The sequence below is a fragment of the Sprattus sprattus genome (assembly GCF_963457725.1).
Source record: "Sprattus sprattus genome assembly, chromosome: 5".
NCBI lineage: Eukaryota > Metazoa > Chordata > Actinopteri > Clupeiformes > Clupeidae > Sprattus > Sprattus sprattus.
The window spans coordinates 31232534-31256330 of NC_137924.1; the positions used below are offsets into that span (position 1 = coordinate 31232534).

At 42.4% G+C, this 23797-nt stretch overlaps 2 protein-coding genes across 2 annotated transcripts in view; one reads left to right on the forward strand and one right to left on the reverse strand.

The window, feature by feature from the left end:
- Positions 1-1141, forward strand: part of ptprna (protein tyrosine phosphatase receptor type Na) — a gene marked incomplete at both ends in the record, with an annotated part of 39599 nt that extends 38458 nt beyond the window's left edge. The window contains 4 exons of the mRNA XM_080839764.1: positions 365-418; positions 529-593; positions 781-854; positions 1070-1141. Coding sequence (XP_080695890.1) covers positions 365-418; positions 529-593; positions 781-854; positions 1070-1141 — 265 coding nt within the window. The remainder of the gene's footprint in view (positions 1-364; positions 419-528; positions 594-780; positions 855-1069) is intronic.
- A 1945-nt stretch (positions 1142-3086) lies between these two features.
- Positions 3087-22324, reverse strand: dnajb2 (DnaJ heat shock protein family (Hsp40) member B2). The gene is made up of 11 exons (XM_080838481.1): positions 22051-22324; positions 21342-21428; positions 19523-19632; positions 19074-19127; positions 18174-18290; positions 17219-17317; positions 16678-16810; positions 14167-14237; positions 9960-10235; positions 4407-4457; positions 3087-3610 (listed from the first exon to the last, which is right to left on the reverse strand). The coding sequence occupies exons 2-10, from the start codon at positions 21404-21406 to the stop codon at positions 4429-4431; spliced, it is 954 nt and encodes a 317-aa protein (XP_080694607.1). The 5' UTR covers positions 21407-21428; positions 22051-22324; the 3' UTR covers positions 3087-3610; positions 4407-4428.
- Between the last annotated feature and the right edge of the window lie 1473 nt (positions 22325-23797).

Sequence of the window (23797 nt, forward strand, 5' to 3'; positions counted from 1 at the left end):
CCTCTTCTGGTCTCCTGCTTCCTCTCCCAGTCAGCTCTTTTCCTCTTTCCTCTTTCCCTCTCTTTTCCCTCCACAGGCTGCTGCATTTACTCTGAACTCTTCTGGCCCTTTTGCTATTTCTCAGAGTCCCTCTCTCTTCCTCTGTGTCCCTCTCTAGATTTGCCTAGTTATGCCTTATTGCATTCAAGGTTGTATTGAATTTGTTTTGTACGTGTCCATTTCTTGGTACAAACAATGTCTTCACTGCATTTTTTCTCTCTGTTTCTCTCTCTCTCTCTCCCTTTCTCTCTCTCCGTCTCATCCATCTCTCCACCTGTCTGCATTCTTGCTTCGTTTCCTGTCCGTCACGTCTTCTCTGTCACAGGAAGGTGAATAAGTGTTACAGGGGCCGCTCCTGTCCTATCATCGTGCACTGCAGGTGAGTCATACTGTACTACTCATAATCAGCACATGGCGGAGCCAGAGGGACTCTTTCTCTGCTGTTATTGATGTAATGATGATCGGTGCCTTGTTCTCTTTCCCCTGCAGCAATGGAACCGAAAGAACCGGAACTTACATTCTCATCGACATGGTTCTCAACCGTATGGCTAAAGGTAGCGACTTGTTTGGTGAAATTTGTTGCTTCTGGATTGGACCCTGCAGAAAGACTTGCAGAGGCATTTCAGAATAGCATCTACCAATAACTAAAGTATAATATTACTATATTTATGTAAAAACAACTATGCATCTGTAATGTAGCTAATCTAAAATGTCTTAATAAACCTTAAGGTGTGTTTGCAGGAGTTAAAGAGATTGACATTGCGGCAACACTGGAACACATCCGTGATCAGAGAGCAAACATGGTTCGCACTAAGGTACGGCTGACCCAACCATCACCCATCATTTAGCCTTTGGCATTGAGCTACCATTGATGAAGCCCAGTTAACCACCAGAGAGCAGGTTTTGCTCTGTGCATGTGTATTTAGTAACAGTACATCTTTTGGTTTATGTGTGCATTTTAACTCTGTGTCTGTGTCTGACCGTTGCAATTGTTTGTGTTTTTGCTGTCTTGGTTCTCTCCCCGGATCAGGATCAGTTTGAGTTTGCCCTGACGGCCGTGGCGGAGGAGGTCAACGCCATCCTGAAAGCCCTCCCCCAGTGAGATCGGGTGACCCCCCCCCCGCCCCCTACCCCCACGCCCCACTGTGCCATGTACCCCCCATCTGTGCCCCCCGCCCACTCAGTCCCAACCCTGAAACATATACATGAGTTTTTAACCTGCACCATCTACTTAGTCAGTCCAGAAGTGTTTCAGAACCTCAGGGTTATAAGGTCCAAACTGACTTCAGTGACATGTTTCAGTACCTCAGGGTTATAAGGTCCAATCTGACTTCAGAGACAAAACAAGCTAATGTCATAAACATGTCCTCTGAATGTATACGATAGCTTTTAAAACAATCTAATTAAATCACACACAAATATAGACGACATGAGACTGAAGAGGTTGTGGGCGTTGAGAGAGAGTGCCGAGAGTCTTTAGAGCTTAGAGCTCAGTATCTCTATCTAGAACACAAAGAAGTCAGAGAGAACCGTATAATTCTTCAATAAGCTCTTGAATTTCCTATGCATGACCATTTGCCCCTGACTCAATGTGGATTCCCACATGCAGGTAGAGCAGGTCAGAGGTCAGGGAAGATTAAAGCACAGACACAGTAGATTAGAACCACTGCAGGTCAACATTCTCCCACAACCCCGCTGTCTGGGACTCGTAGTTCTCTGTGATTGGTGTTCAATGTTGCAAAATGGCCTCTATCTTTCAGTCCCTGTTATTGTGTTTTTTTTGGTCTAAAATTCAAGCTTTTTGAAAACTGTCCAGATCCCTCGTAGCCTCCGTCTTAATATGAATGTGTTTTATTTTAAAGAACACCATAAAAGAACATTTTGAAATGTTTAAAAAAAAAACATACGTGTTTGATTTCTATGAATGTAAGTATCCAGACACCAAACGCTCAACACCAATGTGCTGGTTGAGCACACTTTCCTTTCGTCCACTGAGGCATCAGCTGTGGTCACTCTTGTGTCTTGCGAATCCGTTGTTGTAACACAAGGAATCATGCATTGTGATTTGAATGTAAATAATTCATCAAGACTTCCTGTGTAGCAAAGGTAGAAAAAAACGTCTATAAAAAATATAAGATATTTTTAACTTGTTCTCTATTAAAATTGTGAAGTGATGCAACTACAAGGGTTCGGTGTGTGTGTTCTTTTCTTTCTGCTCTAATGATGTGGTTTTGAGTTCAGCTGCTTGACGTTACATCTAGAGATCCACATTCAGACGTTTCTTAAATTCACGCTAGTAAGCAGCACATTTCCAGTAGCACATTAGCATCGTTTTCATATCACTGTAAATCCTCAAATTGTGGCGGGGGCTTTTATTTACTTTTTACTTTTTACTTTATTTACTACTGCTTATCAGGGCCCGGCCTTTATTCGTCCGTATTGACCACGCCCCCGGCTACTATCTGAAGCCCGGCCCCTAATTGAATCCCGGTCTTTATTTGAGGATTTACTGTATTTGAGTCAGAGTGTGCTTGCTATGCGTGTAAAATCCCTGTTGGTGATTCCTGTCTGCTTGGAGACCTGCAGGGGTACATGGCATTGAAACCCCACTAAGCTCTTTGGATAGTTATCATAAATAACAAATCCTCTGAAATGGTTGTTATTTTCTTGTACCTGCAGAACAGGTTGTTATGTTCTTGTACATGCAGAACAGGCTGCCATAAGCCAGTGATGGAGGGCTCGGTAAAGAAGAACATGGAAGGAACTCCTTGAGACTTTGGTTCTATAATAGAGAATCCTAAGTTACTGTATGTTTCCCTATGGAAACGTTCTGTGTAGAAAAAGCTCTATGAGGGCCGCCCTGCCGCCTCGGTTGATGACAGTTCAGTTCCTCGCCAGGAGCTAGAGTGAATGTCCTGTATGTTCAGGGGGGAAAATAGTGCAATTTTAAAAATGGCTGGCTTAGGTTTTAAAAACCAAACAAAAACTCTCATGGAAATCTCAGATTTTAGATAAAAGGCAAAAGGCAAGATGTATTTAGTTTTTTTTTTATGTTTTTATTCCAGCAGTTCCATTCGCTTCCATGACTGATGGCAGCCAAACCTGATCCGCCTGTCTATCTCGTACACATTTTCACCTTAATAAAATACTCTGTCCAAAAAGTGACTTAAAAAAAGGCGCTCCAGCTAGACCACTGTACGGGTAAGACACCTCATATGTGATTTAATGGTATATCATAAATAACAGTAACTGTTGGTGATGCTCTTCTGTTTCAAATATAACATTTCAATACTATAACATAAGAAAGCCTAAAAAATAGAATCAACACAGAGATCCAGTCTTTCTTTGGCCTATGTACACATTCCCAGACAGACAGACAGAAAAACAGACATCCTTTCTCAGTGCATTCTTCACATCCTTTCACAGCACATTGACCTTGGTTGTAATTTCATTTGGTAGATTCTCAGTTTGTTTGTTGTTGTTGTTGTTGTTGTTGTTGCTGTTGTTGTTTAGGGAGTGAGATGAGCAGGGAAGCCGGTTGGGTGAGGGTAGTGAGCAGCAGCGTTGCGTCCTGGAAACGGGGAGGAAGCCCATGGTTAGAACATTTAGCTCAGCTCACTGCTCAGCCATTGAGCCTGTGTCTGTCTGGGACACTGAGCCTGTGTCTGTCTGGGACACTGAGCCTGTGTCTGTCTGGGACACTGAGCCTGTGTCTGTCTGGGACACTGAGCCTGTGTCTGTCTGGGACACTGAGCCTGTGTCTGTCTGGGACACTGAGCCTGTGTCTGTCTGGGACACTGAGCCTGTGTCTGTCCACTAACTCCCCTGATTGTACCTTACTGTTGTACCTAGTCTTAGTATTATGTTCCCAAAGGAGTCAACCCAGAAAGTCTTAAATCTGCCCCTAGCTCAGGCTCACACATGATTAGGCCAAGGTCTAGGTGTGCAAGTGCTGGATCCGCACCAGATCAGTGCCAGACGAGGGCCAGACCAGGGCCAGATCAGTGCTATGACTGTTCCAGATTGAGTTATTTCTCTGCTGACCGTGAAGTTTGTTTCCAACCCTGCTCTTTATATTTGGAGGGCTCAGGATGGGGAGCTTCCCACATGACTCAACACTACACACAGATAATGTGATGTGGAGAGGAGAGGAGGGCTGCACACACAGAAATGCAAGGGAAATTATGGAAGACTGATAGGACTGGAGAGAGAAAAAGGAAAAGAAAGAGAGGGTGTAGAGAGGTAGAGAGACTGGAAGAGAAAGAAAGACAGAGAGAGGAAAAGGGATAGAAGAAGATGGGGATGGATGGAAGGAGAGAGGGAGGGAGGCAGGGGAGCCTGGCTCTTTTTGAAGCACAGGGCATTACCTCAGAGGCAGGCAGTGGCCAGTCAGCCCGTGAAGGCCTGGAAGTCAGAGTCTGAAAGGGCAGAAGGATTGAGACAGATGAGGAAGGAACAGAAGGGACGTCACAACAAGACACACAGACACACAAACACACAGACACACAAACACACGCACACACACACACACACACACAACCACCACTCCTCTCCACACACACACACACACACACACACACACACACACACACACACACACACACACGCCTCTCCTACCCACCCACAAACAACATACATATGTTAATAGAGAGAACAGACACACCTACACATAAACACACACACACACACACACACACACACACACACATCAAAAGGTGCAGCAAGACACACTGCACACAGTAGCAGTAGAGACAGTCATTTCCACCCATTAATAGACCAAAAGGTAACAAAAAGACAAGAAAAAAAATGGAAAAACAAACACTGCATATTTTAAGGGAAGACAACATGATGACAGCAACATGATGACAGCAACATGAGCAACTGTTTGAAAGAAGACGGTGCAGACTGACTAAAGACTAGCCGGTACAGTTTGACTCAAGCAGCAAACAGCAGAGGCAAGTTGAAATACTGCAGCATCAGGTTGGAGAGAGAGAGAGAGAGAGAGATATCAAAATACTCAGTACAAGTGGGAGGGGGAGAGAGAGAGAGCAAGAGAGGGAGACAAAAAGAGAGATGGAGGAAGAAGGTGTGTGAGTACGAAAGCTACAGAGGAAGAGAGGGAGAGAAGAGAAAGAGAGAAAGAGAGGGAGAGATGAGAGAGAGAGAAGAGAGAGAGAAGAGAAAGAGAGAGAGTAGGGGTTACATCATATGTTTCAGTGGCTGAGTCAGCATCAAAGCAGGCATAGTGCAGTGAGAGGAGTTTGTTAACCTAATAACTCATTAAGGCTCACAGACAGGAAGTAGCCACAAACATATAACTCGTTACGGCTCATAAACAGGAAGCAAACCACAAACTGAGTTTCAGCGTCCTACAATGACTAATCCGCATACACAGCCGGGTCTGAAGAGAGCACTCTGGACTATATTTTACAGCCTTTTGCTATTTTAGAGCAACCTTTTGCGGGCTAGTTAAGCTAGTTAATTAATTAATAAGAACAATTAATTTGTCATAGTACTACTTGGTGTTTTGGCTTAATACCATATGCAATTGCCTAGCACATTAAGTGCACATATAGCACCATTTAATTCTTGACTAAGGATTTGGCCTGACCTGACACTACATTTGAACCAAAGGATATATTTCCCAGTAAAGGGCAAATTAATTATCTTTAAACAAGAACGTGAACTGCCTGAGCACCAACCACCAAGGTTAAAACATTCATGACATTCAGATGAATAATTTATGTGGTTCAATTCATTAGTCATGTTAGCGTGCTTAGGAAAACCAGTCTAGGTAAGTGATTGGTTCTTGTGGTTTTCCTACTCGGACCAATGAAGAATGCAGTCTGTTGATCACCATACTGGTGGTGATGGAAGTTAGCATAATGATGCTAGGTGCTTCATACGAACTCAGTCTCTTTAGAGAGTGTGACTGTATCTGGAGGTCAAACGGTGGATTTCTGTGCTGCGTATCTTGAAAAAGAGAACAAATACCAAACCTGATTATGTTTTAGAGCTGGGTTTTATTGTGCCTGTTGACATCTCATCATAGCATAGGTTATGCTCTTGACAATCTCGTAGGAAAATTAAAAAAAGAAAGAAACCAAAAAAAACATTCAGAGATTACAAAAAATATAAACGATAACAGGAGACATTTTATATCAATTTAAAGTAGTGTACAACATTTTTGCAGCACAATCCCTCTGAGCCAATAGCTCTAGACTCTCCCGTGAACGTGAGTGAAGGAAAAAAGTGAAGAGGTAAACATAAAAACAGTCCACATCTTATCAGTTAGTTAGAATGTAACTGTAACTGTAACTGTATGTTTTCTGCCTCCGTCAAAGCCAAATGAGAACGGTCCTAGCACATCATGAGAACGGTTCTATCACATCACGAGAACGCTCTCTGACAATTCTGGAAACCGTGGCATGAGACTGTTAGTGTGCTGTCATCAGTGGGTTAGTATTATGGATGAATGTATGCTTTGCATTGTTTAGTATTGAACAGCCTGCTTACACAGCCAATTTAAAAAGCACCTTGGTCTCTTTTCTGACCACTTAAGCCCACCAAACAGTCACATTCTCTGTTTACTTTGCTTCACCATGGCTACGGATTCTAGAACACTGAGACTGAATGGTAACTAAGGAACAGTCACCACAGTTCCTTACAGAATACTACGCAGACCAACACAGCATTGTCAAATCATAATTTTTACTTCTGCATTTGGCACCTTTTGATACAGCCAGCTGTCTGTAATCCATGCATCCTCTAGCCTCTCACACAAACAAACACATGCACATCAACGCAAGGAGGAGCATCATGTGCAGTACATTTTGATGCTTCTCCTTCTTTCTTAGGAATAAATATATTAGCATAATCAAGCAAAACATAATCACTAAATGAACATGTCCTCTATTTAAATTACCGAAAGCCCATATACAATAGTCCCTTATATTTTAGTGCCCATTAATGTTATGAAATATTAGGTTCATAACCATCAATTAACTGTTCGTAACCAAAAACCTATACAGTAGTTATAACAGAAAATAATACGTTTCCCTTATAAAGAATTGCCTGTTTAGTCTTGACATCGTTTAGTAAGGTCACGAGATACAAGGCTTTTCATAAGGCCCAACAGGAAACAGTTCTAGTATCACAGTCTTGATAAATTCCCCACATCCTATAAAAGAGACTATCAAGTGTACATTCCACTGGCAAGGCTGAAGCTGAGAGTACAGACTCTCCACACACAGAGGGGGGAGGACACTGGGAGAAAAGCCACACAAGCACTGTTAGGAGACTAATGGGGTTGAGTCCACTCGGACCATCTCAACAAGGCAACAAACAGCTGAACACGAAAGCACAGAATTCACACACACACACACACACACACACACACACACACACACACACACACACACACACACACACACACACACACACACACACACACACACACACACACACACACACACACACACACACACACACACACACACACACACACACACACACACACACACACACACACACACACACACACACACACACACACACACACACACATTCCCTTTGTTGTAGTGTCCTGGTGCAAAAATGTCTCCTTCACTATCAGCAAACATATAAGTTACCATTTTCTTCGTATTAATATATACATATGTAATTCTGAAAGGACCCTAGAGTTGGCTTTACAATACTCATACATCCAAATTCATATCTACAGGGTCCTTATATTGCTTTCATGAAAACTTTGAACAATTCACATTATAGAATAACCAGCTCCCGAAGCAGATCAGGAAGCACAGGTCAAAAGAGCACAAACCCTGGCATTTGCTGGTTGTCCTTGACCGTAGGGAACTTGTATATAGACAATGTTAAGCTTTTAAACTGCCCATGCACAAACCCTTTTGATAGGCCATTCGTCTGGGGAATGCCATGTAAACAGAGTTTTTCTATACCTCTTCATCTGTCAAAGGAAACGCTGCTAATTTGGCACTGACCGCTGCCAACCTTGCCCATATTAATCTTAGTACTAGTGCCAACCTTGCCAATATTAATCTTAGTACTAGTGCCAACAGGCTACAGGTAAAATCAAGTGGCATTCCCTCACAAAAATAGACATAGACAGTCATTTGGCTACACTGGGACTGTCTATGGTAAAACCAAGCCACAGGCAAAGGAACACAGCAGCATATTGGCACAACCCTTTAGGCCTCAGATACAGAGCTTTGGTTGCAGTCGGGAGGTTGGGTTTACAACACTGTTAGTTTAAACCTTTTTTTTACATACACAATCTCCTATGCTTTCCCTGCTATCGACAGCAGGACCAAAATACACATTTTTAGCCTTTTGTACACAAACATATGAACATAGCCTATATATAGTATTTTGGCTTTATAAAGCCTCCTGCTGGTATACTACATGTAGTACTGTTACAAGATGTGGGCTTCCACCAGTGTCTAACTTCAAAGTGTGCGTAACTACTCTTTGGGTTGAGGGGGCAAGTGCCTTTCACACATTCTGTTCCAAGAGTAAAAAAGAAAGAGACAGTGGGGAGGAAATCACATCTTAAATGCACTGGGCTTCTTTGGGGACCTGGCATTTGCAAAGTAAACATAGAATACAGAATAATTTATAGATGAAGAATATATTATTATATATATTATACTTATGTGCTTATAAAACCTTAAAACTAAAATATTTCCAATAATTTTCAAAAATATTTATTGTAAAATTATAGTACAGCCAAGCTGCAGCTGTGCTTTTTAGTACCAGTATTTCTCCACCAGAGGGGGCAGGGTCTAAGGCAGTGATCTCATTCGAAATAAGCACAATGCAACAATCACACAAAGCTCTAGCTGGTTTGTAAGTGATTTCTGTTGGATTATTGTCAGTGGCCTTGTGATCACCTTGGATTGGTCAGAATGCCTGAACTATTACTAGGATATACTAAACTAACATGGATAAGTATTGTATTGTGAATCAAAGCTCTTCTCCAAAGTCCAAAGCAGAGCTAACCGTTCTGCTCCAGAGCCATAGGAAAAAACAGAACATCTATCATCTACCACTTCTGTCTGTACTACTGTGTGTCGGTGTGGTCACTGCCTAAAAAGCTATCAAAGAGGGAAGGGATGGACTCATGAGGGGAGGAGGGTTAACTAACAATGCTAACACTGCTAAAATCAATCTCAGCTGTGGCAGATCAGTGGTCCTGCAGACATGCACATCTGCTCTCTCTGTTTATAACCTCCCTAGCTGTTTCAGAAAGAGATTCGGCCCAGGTCTGGCCCAGATCCGGAGAGAAGTCGGCTTCTATGTGGGCGATCTCTAGCTCCTGTCTTAGCCTTTTCAATTCTATTCAATTCAATTTTCTTTTAACAATACTATTGTCTCAAGGTGCTTAACAAAGCCCAGTACCTGAACCCCCTTAGATCAAGCACAATGGCAACAGGGGCAAGGAAAAACTCCCTGTTAATCAGGAAGAAACCTTAAGCAGATCTGCGGCACAAAAGGGGGGATCCTATCTGCTTAAGGCCGGCCGTTCGAGATAGAAAGAGGAAAGGGTGGGGGGTTTCTTGTGGCAGAAGGGGAGGGAAAGAAGGCCTATGACACCACACACCTACACTTCTTCTTCTTCTGTGGGCTGAGGCCTTTCGCCTGCACGCTGTTCTCTGCCCACTCACCTGGGGCCCCCCCACCACTCCCCACTGACCCCCCCACCGTCCCCTGAACATCAGTGGGGGACGGGGAGCCGGATGAGGTGCTACCCACTGCCCCCTGCCTCCTCTCCCCTCTCACCCCCTCCTCCTTGTCCTCCTCCCGTTCCTCCCCTGTACCAACTCTACGGCCCTCTGCAACAACAGCCACCTCCTTCTTAACCCCGCCCCCTAACACATTGGCCACGCCCCCTTGACCCCCACCTGAGATGAAGTCTTGGGCGACTCTCTGCTGAGCCTCCAACTCTGACAAGCTGTACGCTAGCGCCATCTGGAGGTCTTCGTCGTCCTCATCATCCTCCGTGCCGTCGGCGCAGTGGTAGAAAGGGGCGGAGCTGTAGGAGCGCTGGGCGGGGCTTGCCTTGGGCTGTGGCAGACGTTGATGATGATTGGTTGATGATGACTGGGAGGGGGAGGCGGAGCTGCCTTGTTGCTCGCGGCGACTAAGCTCAAGGGCCAGAGCCATCTCATCAGCCACACCTGGGAACGCAGAACCAGGACACCATGTTAGGTCAAAGGTCAAATACCAAACTGGGATTCTTTCTGAAGTATACTGTTGTGAGACAGGGTCCAAAGAGTTCCACTGCAATACTTAAACTAAGCAGGGTGGCTTTGATATATGGTATACATAATGGACCTTCATAAACTTTTTCATAAACTCTCAAAAACATTTCTAATGTATTTATTCCCTGTAGTTTTGTGCTGGCTGTGCACAACTCTTATCTCTTATCTTATCTAGAAGCTAAAACTTGGTTGCTTAACTAACCCTGGTCAGCTACGTTCTGAGCTGACACTTCACACCAAGATGTCTGAATAAAATTCACATACATTCACATCTGAGGGTAGGTGACATGTCAGGTCCTTTAGGTACAACTTAACCAGCACATAATCTAATTAAACAAGCAATTAGGAAGCTAATGCCCCAGGAGGCATTCTAGGCACTATAGGTCTGTAGGTACTATATTAGTGTCATTTGATCCGTCTGCAACACACGTCTACAAGCAGACCCTTCCCTATGTAGTTCATGTACTGGACACTGTATATCTTTAACAGAAACATGGCTCGATGATGCAACTGGTGCTTCCACACTTATTGAATCTGCTCCTCCCCACTTTATCTCTTTGAATACCAACCGCATGAATCAAAGGGGTGGGGGTATAGCCAAGATTTTTAGAGACATTTTTCAATGCAAATCTATTTTTCTGGGAGATGTCACATCTTTTGAGTATGTATGTGGGGTCCTCAACTGCTCCCCCAGCATCTTATTATTGACTATTTATAGGCCTCCAAGACTCTCGGCCAAAATGTTTCTTCAGGAATTTGGTGAGATGCTCTCAGCCATCTGCCTAGAATATGATCACATTGTCGTTTCAGGAGACTTCAATTTTCACATAGATAACTACGAAAACTCCTACACAAAGGAATTCCTTGCGCTCATTGACACTTTTAACCTTACTCAGCATGTTCAGGGGCCCACTCACTGCCATGGTCATACCCTTGACTTAGTTATCACCAAAGGCCTAAGTGTCACTATATCTGTCATTGAGGTGGCGCTTTCTGATCATTCCTGTGTTCTGAGTGATATTACTGTGTCTGCTCCCATCCAGAATAAGCCAGCAACTGTTCGCAGAAGGGCGATTACCAGTGACACTAACGCTCTCTTTCAACGTGCACTTTACTCAACCTCCAGTCAACCCTCTCACTCTGTTGACGACATTATGGCAAACTTTAATTCAAAAATGTATGACATCATGGATGACATTGCCCCGTTCAAGGAGAAGACAATTGTTAAGCAGATGGCACCATGGAAACTAAATTCAACAGTAAGGCTTTTAAAAAGAGAGTGTAGACAAACGGAAAGAAAATGGCGAAAATCAAAACTTCAAGTTGACTGTCAAATTTATAAGGCCAAACTCTGTCTATACAATTCTGGAATTGCGAGTGCCAGACAGTCTTTTTTCTCCACTATCATTAACAAAAATCTCAATAACGCTCGTGTGCTATTTTCCATCTTTGAAAAACTAACAAACCCTCCCTCACAAATAGCACCTGAATTTCTTTCACCCAATGGCTGTAATGAATTTGCATCATTCTTCCAATCCAAAATCAACCGCTTAAGAAATAACATTGCATCCCATTTACATAGAAATCAGTACCTGCCTCTGCCAGCGACCACGACAAAGGAGGTACCTCAGATGACAGAGTTTTGTCTCATTGATGTTGAGTCCCTTGAAAAAATTGTCTGCAATCTTAGCTCCTCCACTTGTGAACTTGATGTTTTACCAACTTACTTTTTTAAAAGTGTTTTTTACCACCTAGCACCCGAAGTGCTTCACATTGTCAACACTTCATTACTGACTGGTGTATTCCCACAGCCTCTTAAAATAGCAGTTGTTAAACCCTTAATTAAGAGAAACAACTTAGATACGTCAATTCTGAACAACTATCGCCCAATTTCCAATCTTCCTTTTATAGGGAAAATTATTGAAAAAACTGTTTTTAACCAACTGAATGTTTTCTTAAAAACCAATAATTGTCTTGACAATTTTCAGTCAGGTTTTAGAGCAGGCCACAGTACTGAGACTGCTCTTACTAAAGTTTTAAACGATATTCGCCTCAATAATGACTGTGGGAAATCTACCATCTTAGTGCTGCTGGACCTCAGTGCAGCTTTTGATACTGTTGACCATGAAATATTACTACACCGTCTCGAGCACTGGGTTGGCTTTTCAGGGACAGTATTGAGCTGGTTGAAATCATACCTGCAGGACAGATCTTTTTTTGTTTCCATAAGTAGCCATAGATCTGAAATAATCCCCTTCACCTGTGGTGTCCCCCAGGGCTCAATTCTGGGCCCTCTCTTATTTTCTTTGTACATGCTGCCACTGGGTCAGATAATCAGCAGCAACTCCATCTCCTACCATAACTACGCTGATGACACCCAGCTCTATATGGCTCTATCCCCTTCTGATTATGGCCCCGTCAACTCTCTCCTTAAATGCCTTGACCAGGTAAACAACTGGATGACACAGAATTTTCTACAGCTGAATGGGGATAAGACGGAAGTGATTGTTTTTGGGAAAAAGGACGAAAGACATAAAATCTGCTCTTATCTAAATTCCAAGGGTCTTGTGCCGAAAGATAAGGTTAAGAATCTTGGGGTGATCCTTGACAGCGACCTTAGTTTTAACTCTCACATGAAAGCCATCTCTAAGTCGGCATTTTATCATCTTAAAAACATAAATAAACAGAGAAATTCCATGGCTAAACCGGACCTAGAAAAGCTGATTCATGCTTTTATTACAAGCAGAGTCGACTACTGTAATGCGCTATTTACTGGTCTTCCCCAAAAGACAATCAAGCAGCTGCAACTTGTTCAGAATGCGGCTGCAAGAGTGCTCAAAAGAGTAAGAAGAACTGACCACATAACCCCAATTCTGAAATCCCTACACTGGCTCCCTGTTAAACAGCGGATTGATTTTAAAGCACTTTTACTTGTTTTTAAATCTCTAAATGGTCTGGGTCCGCAATACCTAGCCAATATGTTTCTCAAATATGCTCCCACAAGATCCTTACGGTCCCAAGATGCATATCTCTTAGTAAAACCCCCTATACTCACTAAGTGTGGTGAGGCTGCTTTTAGTTATTATGCGGCCCGGCTATGGAACCTCTTACCTGATAGCATCAAGAGCGCCCCCTCAATCAATATTTTTAAAACCAGGCTAAAAACTAAACTTTTCTCTGATGCTTTCAGTTAACTCTACCTGCCTCTCCATATTGCCCTTTTATTCGTTTATTTCTATTTATCTCTCGTCGTTGCAGTGTCTTTTACTTCTATTCGCATATCCTCACCTTCAACGAACTTGTGTATGTGTTGAAAGTGTAATTTCTGCGCTATGTTAGACTGGGTTTGTAACCCACGGCTCATGTATAGCGTGTATGTATTGCTTGTATGTATAGCGTGAATTGCTGTTTTTATTTGTTATTATGATGTGAAGCACATTGAATTGCTTGTGTATGAAATGGGCTATAGAAATAAAATGACTTGACTTAAGACGTTCAGTAATGTAAATATTATGCAGCAAGGCCATGTGTTAAGTTGCCTTCTTCAAGTGCTAAAGAGGGTACTTCACTATTCATACCATATTACCCCCTGCTTCTCCACTGAGATTACATATGCTGGGATGGAATGTACATTCTTACTCATTATACAGCATCGCAACTGAACCAATGTTGAATAACACGCCAACATCTATGGCTAGAATAAAAAAATTGAGAGTTTACACTACATGCAGAGATTGCATGTAGATCCCAGGGATTGCATTCATATATACACCTGAGTGAAAGTTCACAACACAAAAGTTTAAAGTTTAGAGCAGAACCAACAAGCAGAGGCCAAGTAGTGAGTTACCGTTGATTAGAATGCTTTTTAAGAGCCCATCCTCCTCGATCTCTGTTCTCTCCTGGCCGTTCTCTCGGATCCTGAGGGAGAAGTACATCACCCTTTTTACTGCCAGAAGTATTCAGCAGGTAGAACTTTATGTAAATTAAAATCGACCTGAATCGTACCTGTTCTGTTTGCTAACAAAAATCACTACTTCAGAAAAAAGGGGTACAACTTCGGGCCAATGAATACAGGCATCCGGAGTAAAACTGAGTATGTGCATTCCTATACATTTGTTACAGTCAAGCTAATACAATATGATACACGGAGACACATACTCACACACACGCACACACTGTTCTTCCTTCTATAAGAAATGCTTTTAAGTAAAGGCCCATTTAGGGTCGTTTAAGACACAGAACCGTAAGCACGTAATTTACACAAGGGACTTGTTTTAGACAAGTTTTGATTTACGGTTCCTTAAGGTTCCTAAGGTTCCCTAAGGTTTGTGCGTGTTGCAAAGCAAATCAACACCAGAACTGTAGGATTTATTTTTTTAGTGACGTAAGCGTATTTATTGCAGCAGGACAAATGGAAAAAACTTAACGGAGCATGAAAGTGTAGTGGGCAAAAGGCTTGATGTTATGAATACATGTGTTATACAAAATACAAAGGTTGGCAATTCAGTACCAGTGGCGAAAAAGACAGATCACATGATGCAAAAGTTCGTTTATTGAAATATCTTTTAAAGGCATCCAGTGCAACTTTATATAAACATTCAATGAAAAATAAACATTCAATTTCTAGTCTTTTTTACACATAGTAAGTTTCAATAACTCCATACCATTACATACTGTATCGACATTCAAGGAGCAAAGATGAGACGTCGTTGTGTGGTGAGAACTGATAGAAAAACGTAAACAACAACAATCGCCGGAGGGGAGAGGCCATTTTTCCATTGACTGGAATCCTGCTTTATTTATTGTAGGTTACAAAAAATAAAGAAAATGGCGGCGATTGTTGTTGTTATCGATTTTCTATCAGTTCTCACCACACAACGACGTCTTATCTTTGCTCCTTGAATGTCGATATGTAATCGTATGGAGTTATTGAAACTTACTACGTGTAAAAAAGACTAGAAATTGAATGTTAATTTTTAAGCCTCGAAAGTTGCACTGGGTGCCTTTAATGACGGCCACAGCACTTTAAAACGATGTGTTTATGAGTTACATTATTCAAAGATGCAAGATAAACGGCGAGAGAATCGGCAGGTGTACCTTCTCATCATGAGTGTATGTTGTCAGTGCTTGTAAATACAACGGTGTTGGCCGCAAGTTAACTCCACGTTAATATTAGCTTTTGTATATGAGCAGACCGGGCTCATTCTATCAAACTCGCGCTTGCCTCACGGGTGCAATTGATTGATTCACGTCAATATGAACTCAATGAATGATATCACCATGACTCACAAGTGGTGGAAAATGAATATGAAAGTATTTGTTCGGTGAATTAGCGCGTTCTCTCCAAACAATCGCGGGTGATAATGGGATATTCTCTCCATAAATTCGCGGCCATTTGAGCGTCCTTATAAGTGTTTAAAAAGGGTTTGTAAAGGAGTTCATGTCTTCGGACCTTGTTTGTTCATAATCCACAAGAAAAGGCTTGTGAGACCGTCTGCAGGCTATTCATGATTAAAACAAATTCTGGGTCTAAAAAAGACTGTAGTATGCTATGAAACCAGAAACCCATGAAAGACTCATGTGAGACTCATGAAAGGCCGTGGTTAGCAGGCCAAACACAGTCTTTACGAGCTGCGTGGGGCCGGAGTGTCTTTGTCGGATAGTCTAGGGGCTCTTGTCTATATTACGTGCTTATGCGTTGCGTTTAAAACTGAGTATAATCCGGCTTTAGGCCTAGATTTAGTAGCTTTAATAGCTATACATGAGCGGATGCTGCCACCAAGTGGACAGCCCAAGCGCAGGTTTAGTTTGCATTTATTTGAGTTGCACCACGGGAGAACACGACGGTTTGTCTTTAAGCTGAAGACGTCCTCGAAGAACATTCTTTCACGTGCAAGCTCTGGATATTATTTATCTGTAAGTGCATTCTATATTGTGTTTTGTTGTTGTGTAAATGCCCTTAGGTATTTTCTAAGATAAGTTGAATGTTTGTTTGTGGATGTCACAAATTCACAGCTAGTTAAACTAGGCATGCTATCTTTGTGCCACATTGTTTTATGTGGTATTATGTCTTTGTTTTTGTCTGTTTCAGTTTTACAAAATGATCAGTCCTGTATGAGTATTTGCTGGTGAAATCATAAACGCAAGAAAACCCAGACTTGTTGTTCATTAACTTTATTCGTGAGGAAAACCGTTAGCTACGTAGCTGTCTAAGCCTGCTCAGAAGAGACGCATGGTGGAGGACAGCATACACACAATCAGATGTAACACCAAAAAAGTGGACAAAAACGGAAAGGCGCACGCACACACACATGCACACACACACACATACTGGTCATCAGACCGTGTAGAAACGTACTTCCTTGTTGTGGTTCGCTTGCCGTTGACGATGCGCGTGGAGGTGGAGACTGATTTGAAGTTGCCCATCCCTCCACCCATGTCCATTCCGTCCATACTGCCCATGCCCCCCATCGAGAAGGTGGTGAAGTCCACTACAGGAAAACAAACAAACAAAAACGTAGATAAAAAAATGCACGTAATCAGGTATACGTGACCATACTAGTGTGCTCAGTAAAAGGGTTGACTCCCAAAGGGCGGAAGCCCATTTTGACTGTATGACATTCACCTGACCTGAACTCAGTGAAATAACTCAATGTACAGCTTAAATTTGTCATATTATTATTTATAATGCACATTTAATAACTTAAAACCTCTATATTGGCACCAACTATATATATGAGCATCCCTGGGTGTTTAAAGACTGGTGCTTGGGTCTGACCTGTTATCATTTATAATGCATAAATAATAACTCAAGAACTCTATACTATTAATAACTCTAACTTAACCCTAACTATATACTAGCACCCCCGGGTGTTTGCAGACTGGTGCTTGGGACTGACCTCCTGCTGAAGGGAAGGAGAAGAAGCGCCCGGGGCCTGCCCTGGAGTGGCCTTGGTGGCCGTGATGACCGCGGTGCATCCCTCCGAAAGGGAAGTCATCTGAAGGACAAGTGGAGAAGGGGTGTAGAACACGGTAAGATGCACACACATAATGTCCAGTGTGGGGTGCAGAGTATGGTAAGTGAGATCTTTCTAACTGTGGGTACTGTTGTAAGCAAGGTTAGTGAGGTTTTCCTAGCATCAACAACTCGTGATCGCCATCTTTTTTTAATGCTTTGTGTTTTTTGTGTTTTTAACTTTTTTCTTTGTGCCAGTTGTCCCCTTCCCACCTTCCCACTTGTAACTACTGATTACAGTTTGATACAAGTGGTAATGTAACGGTTTTACAGATGTAAACCTTGTGTCAAACTTTACACGGGTGAAGAAGGAAGCATGCTGTCATAGATCATTCAAGTATATATACATTTAGATTGTTTCAAAGGGCCAAAGGTTAAACTAAAAGGGTGAACCCCTTGGCTGTGTGATTGTGGAAACAGTGGAAAAAGAGCATTGTTTGATAGTCAACAGTACAAAGAATGTAAACAGTGACGCAACTGAAAAGAAAGACTGAAAAGTAGTCTGATAGTGGAATTAGATCAGATTCCACTAGATCAGATGAGATTAAAGCTGTAATCAAAGTACAGTTTCTTTATTGGAGGGAGAAAAGAGAAAAAGATACACTTCTGTTCGAGGGACAGGACTTAGGGGGAACATGGTTAACACTCAAGATCACTGTTGGATAGTTAGCTGTACAAAGAATGTCAACAGTGATACAACTGGCATGAAAGACTGAAAAGTCTGAGCTTTGATCTAACCTGATCTAGTGCAATCTCATCTAATTCCGGAGGGAGAAAGAGAGATAGATAGATTCACGTCTGTTAGAGGGACAGAAAATGGTTAACACTCATTCACTCACCGAAGAAGTCAGCAAAGGGATCCTGGCCCCCAAAGAACTCTCTGAAGACCTCGTCAGGGCTTCGGAATGTGAAGGTGAATCCTGGGAAATCTCCAGGTGTAGATGGCTCGCTAGAGCCTAAGCCAGAGAGACACATGACAAAGAAGACAACAATTAGGGCAAGAATGTTAAGAAAAAAAAAGCTAGCTTCATTCTGTTTGGTGTCGTATGGATTTCTCCTGTATGGATTCTTAGCAGAGATATTGCCTTATCAAGAGTATGCAGCTGATGGTCGATGGCTGTGAAAACTTTGTTCCTCATCACCATAACCATTAAGTACTTATACACATATTACACACACCGAGCTCTGCCCACTCACTAAGTCTAAGCTAGGTGCGGAAAAAAGAGACAGTGTCCACTGTGGGATGCTGCTGTAGTCTCTCCACTTGAATTACTTGCAGAAACCTTCTGGTTACACCACACTGTCATGCATTAATTCTACCCCGCTCTTTATACTTCTACATACTCTGTGCTAGCTTTTTTACCCATAATGTAAATAATTGCCACCATCGACATCACTTTCTGTTTCATTGCTCTACTAACCCTTGTAATCATAATCGTATGAGCACACTGTATACCCATTAAGCTGTTCTACAATACTTGAATGCTCTTTCCTCATCTTAACCACTACCAATTTTGTGTGTTTCATGTATACACCGCCTTATGTTTGTATGTATCGTGTACATTTTCCACATGTATGCTAGCATGCTTGTTCTGATACGTGTATGAATTAATGGTTCGGATTCTCTCTCATCCCTTCCATTCCCCCCCCCCTTCAATTCCCCCTCCCTGGCCGGCTAAAATCAGATGCAATCCAAACTGAATCCAGAACGATCGGCTCGGATAAGAGGCTCTGCTTACCTGAATTGTGTACTCCTTCTTTGCCATATGTGTCATACGAATCTCGTTTACTTCCTGCAGGAGGAGGAGGAGGAGAACAAGAGTGAGTGTGTATGAAAGAGAGAGAGAGGGAGAGAGAGAAAGAGAAGACATGTATAATCGTAACATCGAGACATAGTTTTGAATAAAAGTTTGAGAGTTTGAAAGTTGAAAGTGAATGTTACCTTGTGTACGCATATGGCATATGCTAACAAGCTTTTACTTGTGTGAAAATCTGAAGGAATATCATTAGTGTAAAATTCACCCTCCTATTGATTCAGACCTCAATTTGTCACTAGCAACATTCTCTAAAGACTGAGGTATATAACATTGTGAAACTGGTCCAACGTATTATTGTGTTCATAATGATAAAGGTAATGATGAAGAAGAAAAAGAAGAAGCAGAAGATGAAGATGATAAGTGTAACATACTGTCAGACAGGACTTCGTAGGCCTCAGCGATCTCCTTAAACTTTCTCTCTGCCTCCTCTTTTGTGTCAGGGTTCTTATCTGGATGCCATCGTAAGGCCTGTTTCCTGTACCTGTGCGCGCACACACACACACACACACACACACACACACACACACACACACACACACACACACACACACACACACACACACACACACACACACACACACACACACACACACACACACACACACACACACACACACACACACACACACACACACACACACACACACACACACACACACAGTATTAAAGGTGTGAAAACAAGTAAAGCATAGGCTACAAGATGGGTGATTGTTTAGTAAACAAAACATCAAAACCACTATAAACGCATCGCAGTGTTTTTATGGCTCTTGTCATCAAACACATCTGAGGTCTCATATTATGACTCAGCATTATTCAGATGTGATGTCATCCATGTGATGATCTGTTGCAAGTAGCTCAGAGATCTAAGTGATCTGGTGGTGATTCTATCACTATCATGTAATACAATGAAACACGCAGAAAGCTACAACTAGTGAGGGGTTTGTTCACAGGCACTTTGCCTGGTCGTTACAAACACGCTGTCCCACAGCCGTAAGACACGCTTCCCACGGAGAGAGACAGCCCTGCATGCTGTGGCCTGAGACCTGACACCTGGGCAACTTGACTGGGCTCCAAGAGAGACCGGTGGCCAACGGCGCCACACAAACAATGCTGACTCATGAGTGTGACGGAGGGATTTGGGCCAAGTTCACCGCATTCACCGCTACCAGGCTTGGGTAGCAGTGCTGCTGTGCTTCTAGTAAGGGTGCATGTAGCTGATCTAACAAATACAGGGATGTCATTACACTACACCGTTTGCGAACACTGACTAGAAAAGCAACAGGTCCCTAATACTTTTTGTTAAAGGTGTGTGAACAATGAAGTTGTCCTAATTTGATAGCAACATTTTCCAATATGTGCATAAAAACCAGTGGAAACATCATATAACGCGCCAAAATAAACTGACATCAACTTCTACCGGTATACTGAGGATTCTACATTCCAAATGAGCATAATAACCTATTGTGTGCTGTTTGTACATGGGCTGGATGTTGGATGACTGATGATCTTTTGTACTGTATGCATGGACGGATTAAGAAACCACGGGCCCCTGGGCCTGGACATGTTAAAGCCCCCCCCCCCCCCAATGCGCCTAAACTAGCTATATCATATCGTCTCGTCACATGATCAAATAGAGACTTGACATTGGCTAACAAGATACATATTACCCAGCAATCATCATGTAATCAACAATAATGAAAACCATGACAGGATTGCCAATTTAAGGGAATATATAGCATAAGGTATCTTACTTTGTCCAAAGAAAATCATGCTTGATCACTGTCACATTAAAATAGCGACACTTTGACATCCCTATGATTGAAAAAATTAGAAAGCAGGGTCTACTTTGCCTACGAATCTTCCGCACTGGCTGGATTGTCACTAGTTAAGCCCCTGGCGCACAAGCACATTTTCTTACACAGCAAAGGTACCCTCAATTAAAGCCAATTAAAACAAAATACACCTTTTTCAACCACAAATAAGAGATGCATAAAAGCGACTTCGTGCAGAGGCTCTGGTTTAGAGGCCCCTTGAGCTCATGGGCCCGGGCCCGGTCTAGGCCCTTTCGTTGATCCATCCCTGACTGTATGTGATAAATTGGGATAACCAGGGCTTCCCAGTGCAACCGTTTTTACAGTTATATAGAAGTTGAGGCTATACTGCAGGACCCCAACTTTGAGGATTACTTACGCTTTCTTGATATCATCTTGAGAGGCAGTTCTTGACACTCCCAGAATGTCATAGTAATCCACCATGTCTTCGCCCACCTCTATGCACCTTATGCAATAAAACGGACAATGAAAAAGAAAGTTATCTACAACAGACATTTCACAAATTAAGCCCACCAAAAAAACTCATGCAGGACTCGCTAATAAAGTAGACAGGCCATTGTCACCTGTTAAGAAGCAGCGTGTTTTGAGGTTGTGTGATTCCTTATAATAAAATCGTTCCACATTGATCAAATCTACTACTCCCACTGGCAAGTTATTTCTATATAGTGTCGCCAGTTTCTAGCCGGCTGGGCGTGTTCGTGAGTTTGTGTCAATATAACGGGACCGCTGACACTATGGTATCAAATAGAGAGGACAACCGATTATAGCAGCCCCGGTATTCCCCTCGAGCCTGGCCGTGCGCCTATCCATGCCTCGAGCTCTCTGGAAGCCGGGGACACAATTGCGGCGGTATTTCCAGCGCAAAGTTTGCGATTTGTTTAGACCATATGGCTCTCAACAGCTGCGCTTGCTCTCACCCATTTTGGGAATTAACTGTAAGTAGTTCTCTCCTCGCAGACCATGTCTTCCATGCGTATTATTTACAAACAGGTATGTGTGTGTGTCATGACGCCATTTGCTTCTAGCGTTGGCTAACTACATTTTTGCTTTCATGGAGGCACCCTTACCTTTTTTAGAAGTGCGGCCAGACGAGGAGGCAGCTTGTCAGCCTCCGCTCTCTAAATGGGAATTAATGATTCCGGAAAGTGTCTGGAATGCGTTTCGCGACACAACGTCCAGAGAAAAGGTTGTCCAGTAAATAGTCCTTTTATCTACGCAGTACTCCTGGCACTGCCGTCTATGTGAGGTTCTCTATCACCAGCTCCCGCTGGACGTTGTAGGCCTTCACGTTGTCATTACTTCGGTGGGCGATCCCACCAGTCTATATCTGTCCGTGCAGGCTATCAGACTTCGCCCTTCTCTCGTTCGCTCTTGTAACTGTACGTCACCATCAGCTGAGCAGGGACGCTCGGGGAAAAAAATAGAACGTCTAGAACATGCCAGTATTTGTTTCGTCACCGACTCCGCCCAACCAACCAGCTGGCACGAACAGAAGCCAAAGTCACACCGTTTCGGTGAATTTCGAGATGCCCCGACTTTGTACTTGTACGAACACCCCCAAATCAGTTACTAAAATAAATAATTTGTATAGTCTAAAGGGAATAAAGTAATGATGACATCACTACATTTAAGCGTTTTTGAGAACTGTGAAAAGCGCTATATAAATGTGATGTATTATTTGCATTACATTTTCAGGGGCTGTTACCAATGTTATCTCGCACCTACTGTTACATTTTGTAGTAATTGCAGAATAAACAGGCCTACGCTAGAAATCTATATTAGTTATTAGTTATAATCAGTTATATAGCGTGCTTATTAAGTGTTTCAATATAGGCTATTATACAGTGCCCTCCAGAATTATTGGCACCCTTAGTGAATGTGAAAAATACAGACTATGAACAAAATGTCTTTGCTATTTATCCTCTTGGTATGCCACTCAAAATATTCACAAAAATCTTACCTCTTCATTGAAGTAAAACTATTGAAAGACGTTTTTTTTTTTACATTAAATAAATATTTTTCTCCAAAACATGTGTGCTACAATTATTGGCACCCCTAGAAAATCTTTTAATTAAAATCTCACTGAAATATATATATCCAATCATGTTTTACATTTTTAACTCTTAAGCGGTCAACCATGACTTCCTGAACACTGGAGTATAAATATGAGTGTCACACAGGCCAAATTCCCTTAATCACTCATCACTACGGGAAAGACCCCAAAACACAGTGACAATGTGCAATGAAAAGTTGTTGAGCTGCACAAATCAGGAAATGGATATAAGAAAATCTCTAAACAGTTAAAAATACCCATTTCCACTATCATGGCAATAATTAAGAAGATGTTAAGAATCAGCCTGGAAGAGGACTTGTGTACATTAAACCCACGCACTGTGAGGAATATGGTTCGACTGGCAAAAGAATCTCCAAGGATCACAGCTGGAGAATTGCAGAGGTTAGTTGAGATTTGGGCTCAGAAAGTCTCCAAAAATACCATCAGATGCCACTTACATCACCACAAGTTGTTTGAGAGGGGTGCTGTCAAGCTAAGAAGGCACCGGATGCCTAAAAGAGCCCGGGTGACGTAATGTTGATTCTTGAGTGACAGTTTCTATGCCAACGTTAGCATTACGTAAGCGGGTCACCGCGTACCCCGCATCTATATTGCTAATAGCAATTCCTCCTTTTGTGCGACAATATTAAGCGACTAAAAAGTAGCTGATGGCTTTCAAACAACTCTTGAGACTCTCTGACTGATAGCCAAAAAGTGTCGGGGTACAAAGTGTCCGTTTAGGCACAATATTAAGCGACTAA